Raw genomic sequence first — 23077 nt, 5'->3', positions numbered from 1 at the left:
CAGCCTTGTATAACCAAAATCATAACAAGAAGTTTGGCTTTACAGGTGGAAGACTATTAATACAACCACACAAGAACAGCAGTTGTGTTTGTATAGCACCTAACCAGTACAGTCCTCAAATGTGAGTTGGGAGACTCTGGGCATGACTCCAAAATCAACACACACACACGCGTGTGCTCACACACACACAGAAACAAATTAAAATACTTGTGGTTGAAAGGTGACATACAAAAAAGTGAACAAAAAGGTATCACACATGACCTGATATACTACTAAATTTCCTCAATTTTCTATTCTATTAACATAAGTTTGTAAAAAAACAGAAAGGATAACTGGAGACATCAGAGAGCAGCACAAAAGAAATGTTACTATATAGACTGCATAAGCTAATTCTGCTAAGCAATGTCCAAATAGGCCTTAAGAATTGCAAACCTGCTCAGTCTTCCACAGAAAAAAAGTAAATCATGCTTACTAATTAAGGAAATTAACTATGAAAGGCACCTGCAATATTATGCATGCTTCTATAAATCAATGAATTTCTAGGATTATCTTTCTGAATGACTTGCTCAATTAAGCACTGATTTTTTTTCTTTCAGCTAAATCAAGAACTCTTCTGCAGATAGCTGGTTCTAAATGATTGGATGCATTTTTATGAAGTCTAAAATAATTTTGAAAGCATACAGGGTAATTATCTTCCAAATGTAATTGGCATATCCTTTGTGAAGAAATCACAAAGATCAATGAAAGCAAATTGAATGCACTTCAGTGCTGACTATTGGCAGAACTAAACACAATATTCTGCATTCCGCACAGAGCAAAACCTCTGCAGCTTTTACTACTTTTAACACCAGTCAGATGTTATCAAATATTCTGATACCTACCCAAAACCATCACACACACACAGTTTTAACATTTTCCACATGTATTGGAGACTTCATGCCTTTAACAACTGGAACTGTTTCTTATTAAGGGAACGTCAAGAATTGAACGCGACATTCTGTTGAACATTCTTCTAGACTATAAATGGTTCATTTTTCCTGTTGTATCCAGCCAGGCTGCCCCTTTTATTCACAGCAACACAAATCGAGTTTTATCAGCCTGAAAGAATCTTTCTTCTAAATGAAGCCCAGTACTGTAATAACTTGAAAGGCATCTTTAGTCAGCGTAGTAAAAATGTTTGATTTGTAATTGCCTGCTGAACTCTTGCACAGTCTGTTGCCATATGGTACCCTCCCTTCTACTGGCAAACAATCTTTCCTTGTTCATAACTTTTCAGCCTCCCTACCCCCCTCCTTTTCTGGAGGGTACAGATAGGAAATCCGAAGGAGGAGTTTCTCCGCTCCCAGTGTGTTCGTGGTGACATCATAGGTGGGCTGAACGTCTAAGTCGAGTGTGTGTTTGTTTAAAAAAAACTGTCCAAAAGTGATGTATATGGAATCTGGGTCAGCTGTAGCTGGTTAGTGCACTTCTGCATGTGAGAGTTGCAGGCTCAAAAAAACTTGTTTCTGTCTACTGGAATAAAACATACTGGAACATTACTCTCTTTTTTTTATTTCTAAGATTAGTTAGCTTGGTTATCATATGGAGAAACCCAATTCCTCAACCCAGTTTGGATCTAACAGACAAAGGCAAAAGCAGTTTTCAACTCCAACTGCAGAATAACAATCCACAGCATCGGGTAATATAGGAAGAAAAAGTAACTCGGCCTCTGGATTTTCCATCTACCACAGAAGCAAAACAGCTGGAAGCTTTTTTCTTGGTAAGTTTTAATGTTATTCATACTTGCAAGCCTGATTCTGAGCTGTTTGTGAATTGTATATAAATCTACTATCCATATACAATTGTGAATAGATAAATCTCCCTCGGCCAGAGAAGAGTTTGACAACTAAAATATAAACCTCACTTTTGTGGCATTTGCTAGACTTGGGAAACTTGGAAAGAACTAAAAAGGACTCTGCACTAGAACAGAGCTTAACTCATTCCAGTTGTAAGGATGAACAAATTTCAGTTGTTTAGCTTTAAGACTTCTGTAGATTTTGTTACATACAGTTACAGAAAATTAATACTACCAGATTCTTTCCTAATGTGTAATCTGAGTACTTTGAACATATTAATGTGAAATTCTGATCCTACCAAAAAGCAAAAGCCAAAAATCCCATTGATTTCAGGGCAGCTGGATTTCACCCAACACAAGAGCATAAACCTAGCATTACTAGAGCTAGAAAATGGATACCTCAATAAAACCACTGTGAAAAATCACAAGTAAATCAATGCACATCTATAACTAACATTGTATATAGTTTCAACTAAACTATTATTCACGGTGCTTTTGAGCAGTAAAAGTAGTCTGAGTTGTACAACCAAGAAACCCGAGTCATACATTGATTCAGAATATAATCAAGTTTGTAGCACAAACAATTGTGCAGCTGAAAAACCAAAAGCATTGCTGCAACAGGCACTAATCCCTTCCTTTAACAATTTGTGGAAGGATAGGGAAGTTAACTGTACCTCAGTGGAGCAGCAGTTTCTTTCTAAATAAAGATTCATTTCACAAACACGAAAAGCAACATAGAAGGCAACACTAATAAGTGGAAAATAGAGGGTTTTGTTACAGTCTCTTCTGTGGGGGAAGTGAAGGGGAAGGATGCAGTTTCAAGTCAAGGATTAAAACAAGAAAACTGTTTACAAACAGAAGATGAAAGTACAGATAAAACCAAAAAAACTGCTAATACATAATACTCTAGGGTTTTTTTCTCTCTGTGCTGACTTGGAAATTAAAATACTGTAAATAATCCAGAACAATGGAAAATAAATTAAGTAACATATTGTATTTACAAATGCTCAGATATGCCTAACACATTAAGAGAGAACGAAGGGAGAAGAAACAAAGTGTTACAGAAGGCCAAACCTAATGTTTAGTAGCTATGGGAGGAAAAGAAGTCTAAAGCAGTCTTGAGAAACAAGAAAGATGGATCCTTTCCAAGTTCTTGAGCCCTTTTTCTTACTATCTTTCTTGTGCTTTACATTTTAAAGAGAAGAACCTAAACAACAACAAAAAGCTCAGTCTCCATTCATTCACGACTAGCCAACGTTTTGATTTACACTGCTTAGAACAATTCCTAAATCTTTCACAAATGAACACAGCTGAGTCAATAATTTTGAAGTAACAAACTGGCTACATGCAAGGTTTTAACTATTTGTTGCTGTCTTCCAACTTAGGAGTTCAAGTTTTGAAATGCTTGTTTTAAACAAATAACGCACTGCTGATTTTCTGCAGGTACCACAAGAATGATCCGATGCAAAAATGTCAAATAACATTACACATTAATTCACTTCAAAGACTGGAAATCTTAAAGTTATGTATATGCTGGCAGAATTCTAATCAGGCTTTCATTATTGTTTTAATGAGCTTAGTTTGTTGTTCATAACGTGCTCTATTAGTCTGGTCCTTAAAATTTATACGCTGATGAAAGACACATAACTTCCTAGAGAAAACACTGCTAGATGCTTCAAATCTTCTGTGGCTGTTTTACAAAGAATCCTGGAGCACCAAAATCACACATTTCCAAATGCAATATGTGCCACCCCATTGTGCCTACCTGTTAAAATGGTGCAAACAAACACCGTGGCTGGAAATAAACATAAAGGAAACTCCATCAAAAAAACACTACAGAAAAAAAACCTGGAAATGTGATAGTTTCAGAACATCAAGTATGGCAAGATTAAGAAAACACTTCTGCACAGTATTTCTAAGAATCTGTCATTTTTAGAAATGACACATTTTCAATGACTGCTTCAAAAACTCCTGAGGATTTTTAGATTGCCTTTTCTAAAAAGAATCAGATTCCATTCATCTCAGAGAAGTAGAATTCTGTGACTCAATACATCATATGTCTGACTAACAAAACCCAAGAATCTATTATTTCTGGATCCCAGTCAATACAATTGAAAGTAATTCTATTATTTCAGCAAAGGCAGACTGACCTACTGGAAAAGAACTTGTTTATATAGGAGAAAGTAATTCACAGCAGTATACAGATATATCAAGATCCATGTTAACATTTCTCCTATAACACTTCTAGAAGGAAGTGTTTTCCTTATAGTAGTATTACTTCTAATGTTATGGACCCAGTTTTAAGTTAAAATCCCTAACAAAAATCTCCACTTATTCTGACAGGAGACTATGGATGATTTTATTGATTTTAGCTGCTTAGACAAAGAAAATGAATATGCATAACATCAATAAGAGCTTTCAGATTAGCTGCTACCAGGTTCAGAGGATCTTTATTCTCTGCATTTTTAACTTTCTCAAAGAAGCTCGTTCATCTTCCTGTTTTACATGTTTTTAAATGAAGGTTTATAAGAGAAAGCACCATTAGTATTTTTAACATGACCATATTCTTTTAATATTCTCAATAAAGATATATATTGGTACTGCACTTTCCATACAAAGGAAATCCTACATTCACATTTACCTGCAACACTTCCCTTGCATTCAGTCCTAACAACCCACACTGCCCAGTCTTCACCAGCTCTGAAAGAACAGATTTTTATTTGCATTGAGGGTCTCCAATTTCTGCATCCTGCCCAATGAAAGAGTCACAGCAGTACAACAAAGAACAAATAGTTCACTGCATAGAAAAGTTTAAAAAAGCCAAACATATACTAGCTTCCACACTTCCTCATCCCTGCAGCTCTAATACTTTAAAATGATATAACATTTTGGGGGGTAACAGCCCATGCTTCAGTAGCTTCTCAGCGAAAGGTAAAAATACTAGTCACTGGTTTATTTTGCTCTTAAATTGGATTTTTGTTGCTTTAAATACTCTAAAAAGTAATAAATCAAAGACTAGTTTTGGAAATGAGGGTTGTTTTATTTTTGCATAAGGATCAGTCTGGAAAAAGAAACGAGAAGAATGGCATTCCATGTCAAATGGTATTGAAGCCCCAGCCACAACTCTGAGTATTTCTGACAAGATGATGATGATGAAGTTTTGAGTTACTATGAATAGCTGCACATTTTCTCCTGCAGAAGCAATAAAATATCAGCATGCCAGAACATACGTAATGCCACTTCTGCAGAAACCTGAGACCCAAATCTGGGTGATGTGGGAACACGACAGAACTGAGTAAAATGACAGCCTATTCTAATTTTAAAAACATGACAGTCATCAAGAGTTAATTAACCTATTTTAAAGCAAGAGTATCTGTAACAACCATCTCACTTGCTTATATTCCAAGGTTTGTGTTCAAGGTATTTCAGCAGCCCCACTCACTACAAGCAGCTCTAGACTTGCAGGAAGGGTTTGAGACTGGCTGTGTCTGAACTGATCCCTGAGCCTCAACCACTTCATCTTGTAACAGATATGACAGCCCCTCAACAGCTACACCTAGCACTCTGTGACAGTAGGTCTGACTAAAAAAACCTATCATAAAAACTATTAAAAGCCCCCCAGTTTCCCAACTCTTAGTCATTTTCAGGTCTTACATATTAGGCTATCACTCTGCAATATTTTGGATAAACAGCTTCTATTTTTTTAAGCTGCTTGCCCAGAACATCAGGAAATTTCTCAAACAGTATTTCATTTCCTTCTAAGCTGATTAAAACTCCAGGTAAATATCTTACTCAGAACCTATTATTGTATAACAAGTTGGGCATTAAGCTGCTCAAACACACCAAGCAACATCATAATAATGTGTAATTTTTTCAACAAAATTTCCATGGAAGCATACATATTCCCTACCAGGCAGATGCTCAGAAGGAACTGATCCATGCTTATCTGAATGTCTCAGTTTAATACAACGACATCTGAATTATTTTAAAGTTTCAGGGCATAATCTTATCCAGCTGTTGCATTTGGTTATGCTCTATTATACCATTTAACTAATTTTATGGCCTGACTGCACATATAAAAACTGAACTTCTAACTTTAACACCTAAACAGAAATGTTCAAAATTAACACATAGAATATTAAAAGAAATGTGGAAAGCAGACTGCAGCAGAATACATGGTTGAAAAGTGGACTGGCATTGCAAAATGTTTGGGTTTCAAAGATTCATTTCAGGGGAAAAATATGCTGCTGTGGGGAAAGCCCCCAGTCATTCATTACTTAAGTAACTGTACAGGTCCTCCAAAAACTACTAAGAACTAAAGTGTAATTCACCTTTTTGGACTATGAAGTAGGTATTAAATACTGTGAAAACAGTAAAATCCTGGACTTTTGCTATGGCTTCATCCTTAACCATATGCCATAAAGTCACTTTGTCTACATCTGCAAACACTGAATATGAAGTATTGAACAATAATTTAGGAGATGTCACGAGGTTTCAAACTTCAGCCTATGAGTTCAGCTCATCCTTGTCATGTTCTAATGCACACACAGACCTCTCTTCCCATGTGTTTACCAAGATTCATGTGAAAATTTACCTAATGAACTTCCAACTCTAAGCACTGTTCAAGTGATTAATACTTTAAATGTCTGAAATTACCAAAGAAAAATACACAACTAGCTCCAGAGAAAAGTTAGACTTTTTACTATTTTTTTTTTTTAACAGAAATTACACTTTGAAAGGAGAAATATTAACCAAACATTTAAGCAAGTTCTGGTTTTGAAAATAAAACATTTACTAGTAGACACTGAAATTCTTATTACTACATACTAACAGTGAAACATAAAAAATAGCTTATAAAATATAAACATTCTTAAACTTATATATATATTCCCTGTGTTTATGTGGGGTAAGAAATTATTTTCACAATTTGCTAAAATCAAGTGTTTTCTACCCCTCCCAGAAGCAGGGCTTGAAATACAACTGTCAATCAAACAAAAAGTTATTTTTTATAAGCAGTGGAACATCTTATGAAGATTCCTAGATACTATTCCTGGCTGCATGTACAGCATTGTTTGAAGTTTATAACCACTGCTCCTAGTGAAGCCAAAAAATAAAGACTTGATATGTTTACTCTGAGGTTGAGCAGACATAATTTGCAGCAATAATATTTAAGCCTGTAACAGAACTGGGAGAAGTAACCTGACACAAGTCACCTTACCTTTTGTAAATGTGAACTTAAAGGGAGCAGGTCTGGTCTGCTTCTCCTTCAGGGTGACTGTTTCAGGACTGCCAAATGCACTTAAACTTGAACTTGGCAGGAATACCATGAAAATTATTAACTTTCTCTGGTTTTACTTTATTTCTCTTTGTAACTATACAAAGGCCACTGTACAAGGCCTTGTACAACCCCAAAATTGTAGTCTGGAAAACCAGATGAACAGCTGAGACAAGGAAGACTGATCTTCCTGACAAAGCAAATCGACAAAAACGTGAAAAATGAGCGTTTTGCCCCTGATTTAAGTGCTACCTTTACAATCTCAAATATTAAAAAAATAAACTTAAAAAACTGAGGTCTCTGAAAACAGTCTTGGATCTTCATCACTGCATTTTAATATTTTACACAAGGTTAAAAGAAATAAGTTATTTCATTTGAAAGGTGAATGAAACATTTCACTACGTTAAGCTAAACTCCTGCCTAACAGTAATGCCCAAAATTAGTGTTTGGTATGTCTGCATTTTTCAAGTCTATTATATCTGTGTATACATAAATTTGAAAAACATGTAGGCACGTGTACACTATTTAACAAATTCTATACCTACACATATATAAAGCTAAAAGATGACTGGAAAAGCTTATGTAACCCACACTCCTAAAGTTATATAAATATTTTTGAAAATACAATCAGTCATCACAGTCTCCCAACTTCCATTAAGATATTCTGCAAGCACTCTTCGTGTTCTATAACCTTGCAAATTTAATTGCAGTGAGTACATCTCTAAACAGTCCAATTTATAGTAAGAGCATAATACATAATCTAAGCAGAACATAGTTTCTCAAGGTTTGTCCACTGCAATAACCATTTCTTTGCTAAATCCAAACCCTAAATGTCAGGGTTTGCTGTTCAAAATAGAAAGCTATTCTTTGAAGCTCATCTAATGGAATCTAATTACAGATTAGATTCCAGAGACTTGTCTACATACATGGTAAATCTGCCATTTTAGGCAATTTTAGCAGTACAGGAGCCTTAGTTATGGCTCTAATTGAATTATTTTATCTTTTATCTATTCAGTAGTCTCTCCTGACAGTCATCACACTTGCTTCAAAATGAAGATATTTAAATGGACTTTGGGTGTACTGTTGTTCCTGCTGTTGTCTATTGGGCGCTGTACAGAACCATCCACACCTAATAAAACATCCCAACGCAGGTACCCTCGTTCAGCAGAGGGGGGAGAGGAAGGGAAGAAATGTGGCTACACATTCTTGGTCCCAGAACAGAAAATCACGGGGCCAATTTGTGTGAATACTAACGCACCAAGTACTGGTAACAGAAAAGATGAAGTCACCAGAATGGACATAGAGAACTTGAAGGACGTCCTGTCCAAGCAAAAGCGGGAGATCGACATTTTGCAACTGGTGGTGGACGTGGATGGAAACATTGTGAATGAAGTGAAATTACTGAGGAAAGAAAGTCGTAACATGAACTCTCGGGTCACCCAACTCTACATGCAACTCTTGCATGAGATAATTCGAAAGCGTGATAACTCCCTGGAGCTTTCCCAACTGGAAAACAAAGTCCTCAACGTTACAACGGAAATGTTGAAGATGGCGACAAAATACAAGGAGCTTGAAGTAAAATATGCAGCACTCACTGACCTTGTAAATAATCAGTCTGTGACCATCTCGCTGCTGGAAGAGCAGTGCTTGAGAATCTTTTCACGACAGGACACCCATGGGTCACCACCTCTAGTTCAAGTCGTGCCCCAGCACATTCCTAACAGCCAGCCACACACACCGGTTCTTCTGGGAGGTAACGAGATACAGCGAGACCCAGGCTACCCCAGAGACAGAGATGTAAGGCCACCACCTGATCCAGCTACTTCTCCTACAAAGAGTCCCTTCAGAGTACCACCACTGGCTTTAATTAATGAGGGTGAGTTACCTATCACTATTTATCTAATCTGAGATTTCTGTTTCAGAGGGATACCAACCTGGCTGTAGCCATAGAATGAAGAATTTAAAGTATCTGGTACAGCTGACCCTTGCTCCAGACTGACCTTCCTCACCCCCTTGGCTCAAGGAAAGCTTTAAATTGTCAAATAGTCTAATTTTTAAGCTATAGCTGCATAAGAGGAATTTGTTGAAATAGCTGATAGTCAGAAATTCAGTCAGAAAAACTTATGCCTTGGAGTCACAAAGTACAGGGGTTTCTGTCTCCACCTGGGTTTGAGTTATGGGAAGGAAAATTCTGTATTAGCATATACTTGCTAATATTTAGCCCTGTTTATTTGAAGATGCCTACTAGCTAACATGTCACAGTAACCAGCAATGGTGAATAAGAGAAGGTAATTCAGCTTAAATAAATGAAGTAATTTAAAGCAGTCGTCCTTTATACTTGCACATCTACATTTACCAAAGTTAATCCTGCTAGAAGAATTTTATGGTATTCTGAGCTGCTTTAAAATTAACATCTAAATTCACCAACACAGTTGTGCAATAAGTCTCTAACAGTTCAGTTTTAAATACTCAGGAGAGTAAGGTAAGTTTGAAAAGATAATTGACTCAAGGCTGGATCCAATTAGATGCACTCAGCTTGGAATATTTCAAATTGGTAACTACATTCCCAATAACTTCAGTCAGTAGGGGATGGCAAGGAAAAGTAATACCATAAATATTATGAAAATACATTTGGGAGATTCTATCACATCTTTATGTATTACATTCTTCAGGTCATTAGATAAATTCATTTATCACTAGAAACCAAACTAGTGTCAAGAAAATTAACTAATTCTGAGCTGCCCTGCATTCTATCACGATTCTCACATTATTGAAATGTTGACAAAATTGCAATTGAAAAAAACAGATTCTGAAAAGCAAGTTATTGTGCATATATCCATTCAAGCACTTGCTTTTGGCTCCTGCTAGCCTGCACAGCAATAAGATATGGTTTGGTTGTTCTTTTTGTTTGGGTTGTAAGTTGTTGGGTTTTTCTGCTTTACAATTGCCTTTAGTCACAGCTGGAAGTTCAACTTGGTTCTTAAGCTGAAGACAAACATTTATTTGTGACTGTTGTACAGCGTGACAAACAACCAGCTGCTCATGTAAAGAGCAACTATTTTTATTCAGGGTCTGCAGAAAATTCAGGCACAAGTCCAAGTAAAATGCCAGATATCGTGAGAATTTAAATCGCACCTCATGACACAAAGGAAACAGCTAATATAAAAGCCTTACGTTCATGTCTGGTCAGACAGCAAAAGTATCATTCTAAAAAACAACAACTTCCTCCTTCCCAGAAAACCCATGCTTCAAGGTTTTGCCATAAATGCATCTTTTTCTCTCCTAATATACACTTGCTGTACATATAAAACAAGCGACAGCACAAAATATTTTCTTCTGAATTCTCCACCATGATTTTTACTAGACTCTTCACCACTAAAAGTTCCAAGTTTGAAACCATTTTTGCAAGGGAACACAAAGAAACCCTAGGAAACTTATTTTAACATTATTCAACTTCTTATAATATTGAAGTGCTTCTTGCAGTGCCTTGGGAAAATGAGGGTTGAGAATTGCTACAGCTGGTAGAGCATCAATCATAAACAAAAAATCTTCTAAATTGTAACACAATGCCCAGTTATTACCTGATTTTTTTAAATTAAGGTCAGCATATTTAATGGTGCACAGAATGAAAACTATGTCACAGAAAAATGGCCTTTCCCGTTAAAAGATGATGACTACTTATAATGAATGGCTAGAGATGTCAAAAAAGACCAGGTCCCATTTAGAAACAGGCCTGTCAAAGACTTGTTTATGACAGAACAAACAGTTGGGCAAGAAGACAGGAGCTTTCTCCCACTGCATCTGCAGAAGTCAGAGCTAAGAAATACTTGTAAGTAGCATCAGTTTACAGAAGGGTCAACATGCATCTTAATATTGTGGGTAGAGAGTCAAATTCAAAATATATGGAGAGCAGAAGGATGAGATAATATTTTGAGTAATATTTTAGTTAATTTGCATTAAAATTGCTCTACAAATAGTGGAATAATAACGTTCCTGTGAATTACAGTTTTCATAATTATCTTACTCCTTGGAATATCTACCAGTATCCCCAGATTTTACTGCCACTGTGTTGTAGAAAGTACCTTCAAGTACACAGAGTACTTCCAAGTTACATGTACACACCCACACTTCACTCTGGTGCCATTACCTCTCAGCTAACCAATTACCTTTTTCTTTTTAATATATATCCCAATTTTTTTTAGCATTTTCTTCTATGATTGCCCAAAAAATGCTCTATGAAGCTTACACAAGCAAAGCTTCCATATCATCCCCTCAAGGTAACATTCAGCATCTTAAAATAGGATTCAACCATCATTTTATTAAACTTCCACCTTAAAATATTTCATCACTTTCCTTCTCTACTACATCTGACTTAGGATGTGACCTGTACTAAATCATGCATCTAAACCACAATTATGTAATAGATCATCTTGTCAGAGTATTTCTAACTTATTATCTCAGTAACTTAGTGTACACAGGCTGTTACAAAAGACTAGGTATACATGAGATACTTACGCCTTTCACAGATAACAAGATTTTAAACAGAATAATTATCTGCTAGGGCCTCCATGCACACCTGCACTGTGCAGAATCTTAAACTGTTTCACAAATCTCAGCATTTCCACTGAACAATAAATTGATCAGTTCTTATACTGTGAACTTAAAATCATTAACACAACAAAGAATTTAGTTATCAAAAAAAATTCAAGGCTATACACCAAAAGCTACAGAATTTGTTGGATTTCCTTACACTAAGAGCAGGAGTCTGTTATCACTACTACAATACATCCTACTCATGGTAAGCACACAGACAAATCTGAACAGCGAAAAGCATAAAAGTTGTGTTCTTAACAGTGGCTGAATTTCAGAAGTGATCAAAGTGAAGTATATAAACAGACGAGTACAATTCTGTCTGCCTTAAAAGATACTTTAAATTACTCCAAAAATCTGCTCTCATGAAAAAATGCGTCCTCCATTTGTCCTCCAGTAGAAATCATGTGAAATAATATACAGCAGATCTAACTGAGCTATTCTTAATCATAGAATGGGTGGAGGTTGGAAGGAACCTTAAGGATCAACAGGTTCCAACCCCCTGCAGGGACACCTCCCACTAGATGAGGCTGCACAAGCCTCATCCAACCCGGCCTTCAACACTTCTAGGGAGAGGACATCGACAAACTCCCTAGGCAACCTATTCCAGTACTTTACCACTATCATGGGGTACATATATAAAATACTGGTTGTCTGTTAACCCTTTTCTTTATGCAATAATTGCTTTACTTCTAGAACCACCTCTCTGTTCAGTTATACACCACCCAAACTTACTGTAGACAGCTGAAGGAAAGACAATTGAGACTCAATCTAGTCCAGGAAATCACCTATCCACTGGACAAACTTTGACATGAGCACAATCTATGTGTAAATTTTAATTATGAACAAGAGAAAAAGCATTCATATACCAAAGCTATCCTATGTTTTTCCTAAGCTATTATTACAGGCACTGCAAGAATAACAAAAACATCATTAAACACTGACAGCACAGGATGCAGCAGGACTTATAAAGACAGCTCCATGTCTGCAGCATTCTTGTTAGCACTCTCACAGAAAGCTCCAAGTAGTCACCTTCATTAGACAAGCTTTTGGCATTCTAATGTGAAATGCTTTATGGATTTCCTGCTAATTACACACCTACCCAACTGGCAACAACTACTGTAAAATCTAAAAACAAAAGCAACTTGCAACATGCTTTTGTGCCACAACCTTAATCTGCAATGAAGGTCATGTTCACTCGACCTTCACTTTTGATTAAAGAATAACCTCAACCACTGTCTTTTATGCTTCTCTGCACATTAGCTTCTTCTGTGACTGATGAGCTTTCTCTGAACTTCCAAGCAGATTTGAGAAAAGAGCCTTCTAAAAAAAAAAAAAAAAGAGGAAAGCTGCAGGTAATTAATTTTCAGGCTTACCAAGTATGAGTTTTCAAATACATTTAGGGCATCAACCACTAACTAGCCATCACAACACATCCTGCTTTTCATGAGTAAATAACCAGTGTCCCTTCAAATCAACTGAAGTCATGATACATGAACATAAATCACTTTCTCAATAGCATAAAATAAAAATATTACCAAAAGTAAAGGTGAAATAGGCAAGCTTCTAGAGATATGTAAGCTGCACGCTTCTTAGAGAACAACCAGATGCTCTTCTAGAGGTATTTGTAAAACCACTATTCACATAGTCCACAACTGAGCTTTCAAGCAGCACTGTCAACAGCATTTCTGTAGAATCACAGCTCTGAAAACAAGTGAGTCCTTCTAGGTGCTTAAAAATCCTTCTCCACTGCTTGCCTACTTTCTTCATCAGTATCCATCTACACATTTCACACCAGGATGACACAGGAAAGTTAAACACTCCTATCTACAGTTAACAGGCTGGTCCCAGAACTGGATGAGTACATAAAAGCCAAAGTTAGGCAGCATAAGAATACTCTTCTACTAAATTCCATGTCAGTAGATCTTGGCAGTAAAGATTTCTTAAAGCAGATCTCAAACTATTTTTATATTCGAGGGGGGCACTAGGACAATTAAGTAAGTCAACATCTACCTTTTACAAAAGTGGTACACAAGAAAACAGTTAATGAAAATCTTTCCATGCTTCTTGAACATCAGGAGTCAGAGTATAAATCTTTGACACAGTAGACAAAGTTAAAAATTGGGTATTGGTAACCCAAGTCTATTATAGGTTTAGGAAAATGAAGTGTTTGTTTAAAATATATATAGAGAGGATATTAAGATGTTTATTTATTTATACAATTAATCTCAGAGAGTAGCTTTTTACACTGTTTTCCATAGCAGTTTGCCTTAATTGAATTACTGACTTTCCATTACCGTTACAAAATATTCTTGAACAATGTGCACTGCAGAGCCAAGCCTGAATGCTGACAGCATTTCTTTTCAAAAAGGTCCATTCAAAGACTGCCAACAAGCCAAGGAAGCTGGGCATTCCAACAGTGGGATTTATATGATCAAACCTGAAAACAGTAATGAGCCGATGCAACTATGGTGTGAGAACAGCCTGGACCCTGGAGGATGGGCAGTTATTCAGAAGAGGACAGATGGATCTGTCAACTTCTTCAGGAACTGGGACAGTTACAAGGTAAATTCTAGAATGCAGAAAACCAGCTGCCTCATTTCACTGAAGGAGTGACATGAGCTATTGCAATCAAGATGGGGTGAACCCTTCCAATACAATTCTTCATTGCAAAGGGTTGTACTAAATGATAAACAGGAGCTGAAAACAGCTGCTGAAGTTACACAATGAAATTAATTTTACAGAGATAATTGAGAAGAGTGGTCATCCCTCAGAAGCACACATGTTTCAGTGGGAACATTCTATTTCATTGCATTACTTAACTTTGTATGAACTAATTTATCGTCTGAAACACCCTGCATTTGTAATACACAACAACTGGGGTGATGTGTTATTCTAGACAGGGACCAGGAAGTCATTTATTGCAAAGATGTAACTAAACACATGATTTCTATTAACATATTGAGAACTACAGTAAGTACTTGAAAAGCTTAATTGTCTGCCTTATAAATAAGCAATTTCAGCCAGTGGAATTATTCATTTAAGCACATTAATAGATCTGCAGGATCAACATATATACATTCTTAATTAATTAAATGAAATAATTTCTACCTTTAAAATTAGGTTAAAAATCTGTGGATGTAGGACTGGTGAAGAGAAACATTGTGTTTTATTGTGATACTATGATAATACATAGGATGACAAACACATGCTGCTTTAGAGGTAATTACATGCTAGGCAGGAAATTTGAAAATCCATTCTGTTGAGTTTTTTTCAATAATAACTGTATGACTTTACACAGAGAGGACAGTTTTTCCTATGATGCTGTGCCCACTTTCAAAGAATTTACCATTGCCATGTGCATATTATCTGAAGAGATAACTAAGCCACATTGAAGTCAATTATCAAATTTAAAAATATATACCCAAAGGAAATTACGAAAAATTACTATATTTTCACTCTCTTTTTTTGGAATTTAATAATTCAGTTATTAATCATCCCTCAGTAAACATTATATTCAAAGTCTTCTCAGACAAATGGGTTGTTGTTTTCTGGTTTTGGTGAGGTTTTTCTTGTTTGGGGCTTTTTGGTGTCTTTTTAAATATGTTGTAAGGTTGCTACTGAGTGTCTTATATAGTGACCGTAAACATTTTTAACATAATGCAAAGAAAATATAGAAAAGTACACAAATGGTATTTAATAATGGCTCAGTCTTGAGCAAAACCTTCCTCTGAAGAGATTTCTCATTAAATTACAGTGGCTGAAGACTGTATTCTTATCACCTAACTTTAAGTACTTGAAGGTGCTTCCTTGTGACTGGCTTTAAACTAAAGGCTGCACCACTGACAACAGGGATGTCTCCCATGCCCACATTTCTACTTCTCACCTGATCCCTGATCTCTGTGTGGCTGCACAGCTACAACACTGACACAAGGGAAGTACTGCAAACGTGGCCATGAGCCAGCAGAACAGCACTGCTACCATTTTTGGCAGCAGCATGATGCTAGATCAACTTAAGCCACTTGTGAAACTGCAGCTTGAATTAGGAGCCTGAACTGTTTATCTGCTGGAGAGAGACTTCCTCAGAAAGTGATTCAAAGCACAAAATCAACTGTAGGTCCTACATAATCAACAGTCTGAGCAGAAAAAACTCAAAATCTAGCAAGGATAACAGCTAGCTACTCTGGGTGGTGTACCTAGTGTAGCTTCTACAGAAAACATTAACAACACTGATTTACTCAGACAGGAGGCAGCAGACATGAAATACCACTCCACAGCTACTGTGTTGCAGAAAAGGTGTCCTTATATTTCATTTCTACCACATCTAGTAAAAACCACAGATGAATTATGTGATTAAATTCACGGTAAAAACCAATACTAGTTGCATAAAGAAGGCAACCAGAAACTATCTACCTTGAACACAGACTGCTGATCCATAAATACCTTTTCTAACCTGGAAATACACTCCCTTAAATTTCTTTACTCATATATTCTTACAGGTTCCCTTACCTTTGTCGAGAAAAATATTATTTCCCTATTGTTTTGGTTTCCCTGTTCTATTTTAAAAGGAAGAGGACATCACACACACACAAAAATAAGTTTTGCCACCTATACTGATTCTGGCAGTACCTCGTGGCTGGCAGTTCAACTGACTAAATGGCTAAATGCAACAAAATAAAGCATTTAAATGCGTGGGTTGAGCAGTCACTCAAAAGCTTAAAGGTTTTCAGTACATTGGTTTATAGGAGTCCTGCTTATGAGAGTTTTGACAAACAAGAAAAACTAAGCTAACATCACCTTCTGGTCCTCTTTCTTACAGAAAGGATTTGGAAACATCGACGGAGAGTACTGGCTGGGACTAGAAAATATTTACATGCTTACTAATCAGGATAATTACAGACTATTGATTGAATTAGAGGACTGGAGCAACAAGAAAGTCTATGCAGAATACAGCAGCTTCCGCCTGGAGCCTGAAAGTGAGTTCTACAGGCTACGCTTGGGAACCTACCAAGGAAACGCTGGCGATTCCATGATATGGCACAATGGGAAGCAGTTCACAACACTGGACAGAGACAGGGATATGTATTCAGGTAAGGGAACTGGTATGTACATGAGAACTGGGTAGAGTAGGTTCCATTAGCGACACCCCCGTTAACACAAGAACATAGTACAAGTTTAAAAAGTATTAAGTTCTGATTAAACAACTCCGAAAGATGCTTCAAATGGATAACGGTAAAAACCATCTTAACCCCCTTTAACAAAAAAACATACTACAAAAAACAAAGTATTAAGTTCTGATTAAACAACTCCAAAAGATAATTCAAATGGATAATGGTAAAAACCATCTTGAGAGAGCCCCCCTTCAAGCCCCAGCACCATGCAGAAATTCAAATGCTATTACCCTCACTGCAGGCAGCTTTATATTTCGCTCAGTGACATCCTCGTCACTTGCATGTGACTCTCTGCAGTCAGGATACTTGTCCAGGTGACTTTTCAGAGTAGTGCTGTGGCCACAATCACCAAGAACTAAAGCCCCTGAACAGCCTGGAAGGAATTGCAATTGCACACTGGCTTAGTTACATACCAAAACTTAAGAAAAACAGGCAGATCACTTTGGTTTGTTCTCCTTAAAGGACAAGTTGGTTTTGTTTTATTTTTCATTTCCATGTTCTTCCTCCAACTTTCCTCTTAAAGCCTTAGCAGTAAAAGAAAGGTTGGGGAGTGTTAACACCTCAGCTGCTTTTTCTCAGCTGGACAACCATAAATCTTAAGAACTCTTAAACAAGCCTGTAATGGTAAACAAACAACTGTCTGCAGAACCATGGCCCTGAGCACTGCTTGGGACTGTATCAACTCACATTGCTTCCACTGAAGTATAATCTAAACAGTACATAACCAGAGTTCCTTGAATGTTACCTCACAGACAAGCACTGCTGGTAGTCCAAGAAGAGTTGAACTCCTTACTTTTCAGCTGTCACATTTAATACCATGTTAATCACCCCACCTCCAGGCAACGGTTCCTGTTACAGCAGAATTTATAGTTTACATAGAAGCAGCAATTTATATGACCACAACAGGATACGAAGTGCTTCAAAGTTCCCTTTAAAACTGAGCCAAAACATGGAAGCGTGCTAATCTCCACTTTTCCTCTTGAAGGCTGAGTTTCACCTACTTCTCTCTGTTCCACAGGAAACTGTGCTCATTTTCACAAAGGCGGCTGGTGGTACAACGCGTGTGCCCACTCCAACCTGAATGGGGTGTGGTACAGAGGAGGCCACTACAGGAGCAAGTACCAGGATGGAATATTTTGGGCTGAGTACAGGGGAGGTTCCTACTCCTTGAAAGCAGTTCAAATGATGATCAGACCTATAGAGTGAGGAGGAGAATCCCGCAGTGCTCAAATGATCACGTATAAACTTCTCGGGGCTTGTGTTCCAGAAAAATAAAATATTACTTTTTAATCATTATTTTGCACAATCTGCCCCTGCAAAAAGCAGGTCTACAGTTTTCCTGTCCTTTTTTTCCCCCTATTGTGTTCCCCTCTCCTTTTTTTAGAAACCTTTTCTACTGTGACAGACTGTGTTTTTTTAAACACACATTCACAAAAGCAGATGTTTGTGCTTGCAATGCATATTTATCTTTGTTCAAGTTCAACATACTTTACATAAACAGTCATTAAAGCTGGTAAAAAATTCCAGATATGACAAGATATAAGCTTTTTCACTTAAAAAAGCTTATGCTTTTTCAGGTTAGCTCAATCCTTAAATGTAAATATGTGAAATGACATTGTCTTGCTTTAATGTGAAAATTGGTTAGTTATTTAACAATTTATTTAAAAATGTGGGTATTACTTTCAATGAAAATCTGACTTCACATTTCTGTTTAAGATCTACTTCAAGAAGCTACACAAACATTTAAAGACATGCTAGCTTTGCCAGCAGAGAGAGATTTTTGCAATAAACAATTGTTTCAAAATGAAGCGATGAATTAAACTATAAAACTTCTTAGTGATGTAGAGAATTCCTTAAGATCTGCATATTCTACCTTTTGTAAAACACTTAGGCACAATGCTCCTAACATAAGAAAACGAAGTGTATGAGACCTTAAGACAAACAAATTGCTTGGGACTTTTTTTTTTTACTGTATTCCAACATTGTAATTCCACGAAAGTATTTCTTAATTCTTAGAACTTCCATGGCAAAACAAAAAGTCCTGATACCAAAATCAACTTCAGATTTCTAGACCCCTCCCTTGCTCCAATAAGGAATAATGAGTTCTGAACAAGTGTTTACACTTGAAGAGAAAGACCCAGTCTGAATGCTGGATTTCCTCCAGCACAGCTTCCTGCTGACACAGCGAAACAAAGATCAGAAGCCAGGTCTGAGTGTATTTTCCCTGCCACCCCAAACTTGGCCTGCTCTTATGACATACTCATTTCCCTTCCCCTACATGTATAAAACTTTTGATAGCCTGTATTTTTTCCTACCTTTTACATATCAGACTTCCACTGGAATTAATATGTAATTTAAGAAATGAATTAGAAAACACTTTTTCAACCGTTAACAAAAGCCATGCTACAAACTACATCAGAACAAGATAGTTCCAAAATCAGAAACAACTAAATATTCACTTTCAGTACTAGAATCTCCAAATCTAAGGCTTTCTTCTTACTATATAAAATTGTTTGATAATGGTACTTAGCCACACAGCTTACCAAATCTAATTTGATATTATACAAAAACTAAATATGCTGCTCAGAGCTGTAACCAATGTATTAGTTTGGCCCCTCATGGGTTCCTTCAGGATTTTAAGGAACTTTGCCCCTATTTAACGTAAGAAAACCCAACAGCTAAAAGAATAATGTTTATGTTAAATTAGTTGATACCAATTGCTATGCAAAACCTCATTTGTAATTCAGAGGAGGAAAAACTACAATTCTGCTCTCAAAACACAATCTCTGGAGTAGATACAGCTTCATTGATAACACCTGGCTGCAAGAGCTGTAGTTAAACATTTGGTCAGAGATGAACGTCAACAAATTCCAACAATATTCAGTTGGGGTTGGTAGGGAAACCAGTCCCAAAATACTCCATTCCTAAATTCCAAGAATTTTAACTGACACAACTGTTTAAGGTTACAATTCTGAAATTATTCTTCATATATAGAATATTTGTTTGTTACAAATATTGTACAGACCACACTGATTGTTCTGTAAAATGCTTTTGAATTGTAAATGCTTAACATTCAGACTATGTATAGTCTATTTTTTTGTTTTATTCCTATGGTAGTTGGAAAGAACAGTGGTTCAAGTAAATTTAGAAGCTGAAAATACCCTCCAAAATGTTACTTTAATGAACACTTCTAGCAGCTTTAGTTCATTCAACCAACAGATTTCCTCTCCTTGGAAGAGGTCTTATTTTACCCCAACAATCTCTTGCCTGCTACAAAACCAGCGTTTGTTTATTCAGTGCAGCCAGTGAAAGGTGTACTTTGCAGAGAGCCCTAAGCAAAATTACCTTGCACTCACACTTTCAATTAAATATATTAGACATCTAGAAAGCGTGTCTTGCCCAATTTAAAGCTGCAAGATGACATGAACTGAACATTATTATAAAATATACCCAGGAAGCTCAGACTGTACAAACACTGTGCCCTGAAAGGAAAGAATAAGTTGCCAATTTGAGATTACAACGAGGGAATGCACAGCATCTTTTTTCAGGCAGGTTCCTAAGAATTTAATGTAATAACGGTTCACATAACAATTCACTACTTTCAAATGCTTGTACCTCTGTCAGCTCTTGGCTTTTGGATTTCATTTCCTAAGCATGGTAATTGTCTTTAAAAGTTCAGTGCTTTCTCTCACAGGTTTTTTTAGAAAAGTTTTTCAGAATAGGCTGAAGCATCCCTTAAGCTTCTTGCACTCAACACTCAGAAGCAGCCTCTCTGTGAAGGATACAGCTTTCACCATTCCTGTATTATTAGTCCAAATTCAGCCAAGCAGACCTCAAACAAATTTAACATGTACTAAACATGAAACACTGTTTTCACTTGTATTTCCAAAAAGTCTACTGCAAACATTATCACTGAAGCAGCCAAATACTCAAACAAATACTTCAATAACCTGTTTTTAGCTTTCCTGTTTCTGGATATAATTCCTGAAAGTCAGCTGTAAGAAAATATTTCACAAGGTAGCACTGCTTAAATAAAAACCTTTCTTCTCAACATATGGCTCAATTGTTTCATTGTGCAATCACAAATTAATCAGAACTCTCTGGCAAGACTCCCTTTTGAGTATGGGTTTTTATTCTGAGATGAAATACATCATCACATATACAGCTCCCATTTGTTTTGGCTACTTTAGTCTTCCACGTGATGCAACAAGTGATGACATCCCACACCACATCATGAGGACCTAATGCTGAACATTTTTACTGGGGTTGCACAGCTCTTAGCACTCACATTTAAGTTAGTGAGTCCACAATGACAATGTGCTGCTCCTATTTTTTCTAGAACTCTGCAATCACATCACACTTATTACTGCAAGGAACTGAAAAATATCATTTTTTTCCACTAGTTAAATGTGGAAAGACACCTTTATTTTGTTCACAGTAAGCTGTGGAAATAACAAAACATTCTGTACTTCTGTGGCCCTATTCCCATTGCAAAGACTACACAAAAAAAGCATTTAACCATTTTTCTTATAATGCTAAGATGAAATGAAAAAATGTAATGAAAAAAACTTCACAGTCACATTTTATATTTGGTTGCATAAGGGTAAACCTATTAACCTCAAAGGGCAAAATATTCCATCTTTAATATTGCAGCTGAAATTCCTTTATATGCTCCCTTTTCCTATTACCTTCCAAACAGGGTCCTTCACGACCAGTGCCAGCATTTCTCTGGAGGGGATCTGCCACAGTGAATGTTCCTGTGAGGCAGGCTTGATTCTCTGCACTCTTCTAAAAAGCATTTTTGGGGCACAAAGCAACTGGAGGACCTCTGCACCAACAGTGAAGAGAGCCCCACCTCACACCTCCCTTTTTCCACGAGAGGAAACAGACCTTATGACTAATCCCCCATCTGGGTACGTGCCATGATCGCAATATCAAACAGCAGATTTTTAGGTAGACTTTTCTACACATTTTAAGCCAGGATCAGCACTACTCCCATATACAATTTCATACCAGAAGTTAACAGCAGAAAAAGATCCTTTCAGGAAGTAGAACCTATAGCTGGTAAGCTTAAAACAGTAAATCAAACAAGTAACTTCAGTTTCTTCTTGTTCATATGACTCTTACATTGGTAAAAATGCCTTGGGAAGGAAATTTTATAAACAAGACTTCTGCAAATCTACTCTAGTCTTACTGGAGATGAAACTTTTGATCAACTAAGAAAAACTGGGCACAACAGCCAACCTTCCAGAATAGATCCTGATTCATCACAACTGTAGTTTCAAGGCAATTTTGTTCTCTATGCCACTTACTTAAACCTTACAAAATCAATTTCAGAGGCAGTGCACCAGTAGGCATTTGCTATTCCTTTGGAGAGTTAAAAGAGGCTTGAGGACATTCTTCATGTCATTATTAAGGATTGATACCAGGTTACAACACATTCTTCAGCTACAGAGGGTCACAGCAAAGAGCATTTCTTTCTTTCTAAGAAGAAAATGAGTATACATTTCCATCAACAAACAATGGAGTCTAGCCCAAAGTCTTTTCTAATGCAAAAGACACTGCTCATGTTTGGAGGAAAATATGTGTAACTGAACAAAACTTAAAACATTGTTTTCCAATATGTCACCTTTTAAAAAATTTACACTTGCACATAGGAAAGCAGTATTTTTCAAATGTTGGAGAAACACAACAAGGCACAAAGATTTCTCTATACAGCAGTAAGTGTCAGAAGGCCATAACTGCAAGGGTCAGAGTATCCTGAGATTTTGAAAAGTCTGACAGCAGGTTGGCCTGGGACTTTTATAACCAGCAAGAAAACAACTTGAGCCTGGTTTCATGCGTCATAAATCATGGCATATAGGTAAAAAACACCTGGAAAGCTAGAAACTGCATTTCAGAACCATATAGTGTGTGTACACAAGGTGGGAAAGCTAGAAAATCATGTTTGATCATATTATGTTATACTTGGCTGCTTCTTTTCCCCTTTTAATCCAGTTTTAACAGCTATGTCAGCAAACAGGGTAGCATGTGATAGGACACCAAACAGCAATTTCTAGACCTGCACTTCTGACAAAATACGCTTGTGCTTATTCTTCCATTCTAGGATATATCTGAACACTTGAAAACACAGGAAATTAACAGCTGTTAAGATCATGTTGGAACTGATGGGTGTTTCTGGGAGGGACGTAACAGGGAGGTAAAAAA

The 23077-nt window shown here is 36.8% G+C and overlaps 2 protein-coding genes across 6 annotated transcripts in view; one reads left to right on the top strand and one right to left on the bottom strand.

Moving 5' to 3' along the window:
• RALGPS2 (Ral GEF with PH domain and SH3 binding motif 2) overlaps nt 1-23077 on the bottom strand; it is a 110141-nt gene that overhangs the window by 34749 nt on the left and 52315 nt on the right. The window lies entirely within an intron of this gene.
• Nucleotides 1669-20892, top strand: ANGPTL1 (angiopoietin like 1). The gene is made up of 5 exons (XM_051624780.1): nt 1669-1759; nt 8125-8985; nt 14071-14264; nt 16519-16789; nt 17889-20892. The coding sequence occupies exons 2-5, from the start codon at nt 8160-8162 to the stop codon at nt 18074-18076; spliced, it is 1479 nt and encodes a 492-aa protein (XP_051480740.1). The 5' UTR covers nt 1669-1759; nt 8125-8159; the 3' UTR covers nt 18077-20892.

The sequence above is a fragment of the Apus apus genome, chromosome 7, assembly GCF_020740795.1.
Source record: "Apus apus isolate bApuApu2 chromosome 7, bApuApu2.pri.cur, whole genome shotgun sequence".
Taxonomy (NCBI): domain Eukaryota; kingdom Metazoa; phylum Chordata; class Aves; order Apodiformes; family Apodidae; genus Apus; species Apus apus.
The sequence above is the reverse complement of the archived record's forward strand: the minus strand, read 5'-3'. Positions and strand labels throughout refer to the sequence as shown.

What these genes read in the sequence shown, in the direction of transcription:
- ANGPTL1 (XM_051624780.1), top strand. Translation starts at nt 8,160, where the DNA reads ATGAAGATATTTAAATGGACTTTGGGTGTACTGTTGTTCCTGCTGTTG. An exon ending in ACTGGCTTTAATTAATGAGG is followed by an intron (nt 8,986 to 14,070) that starts GTGAGTTACCTA and finishes CTTTTCAAAAAG; the next exon opens with GTCCATTCAAAGACTGCCAA. An exon ending in AGACAGGGATATGTATTCAG is followed by an intron (nt 16,790 to 17,888) that starts GTAAGGGAACTG and finishes TCTGTTCCACAG; the next exon opens with GAAACTGTGCTCATTTTCAC.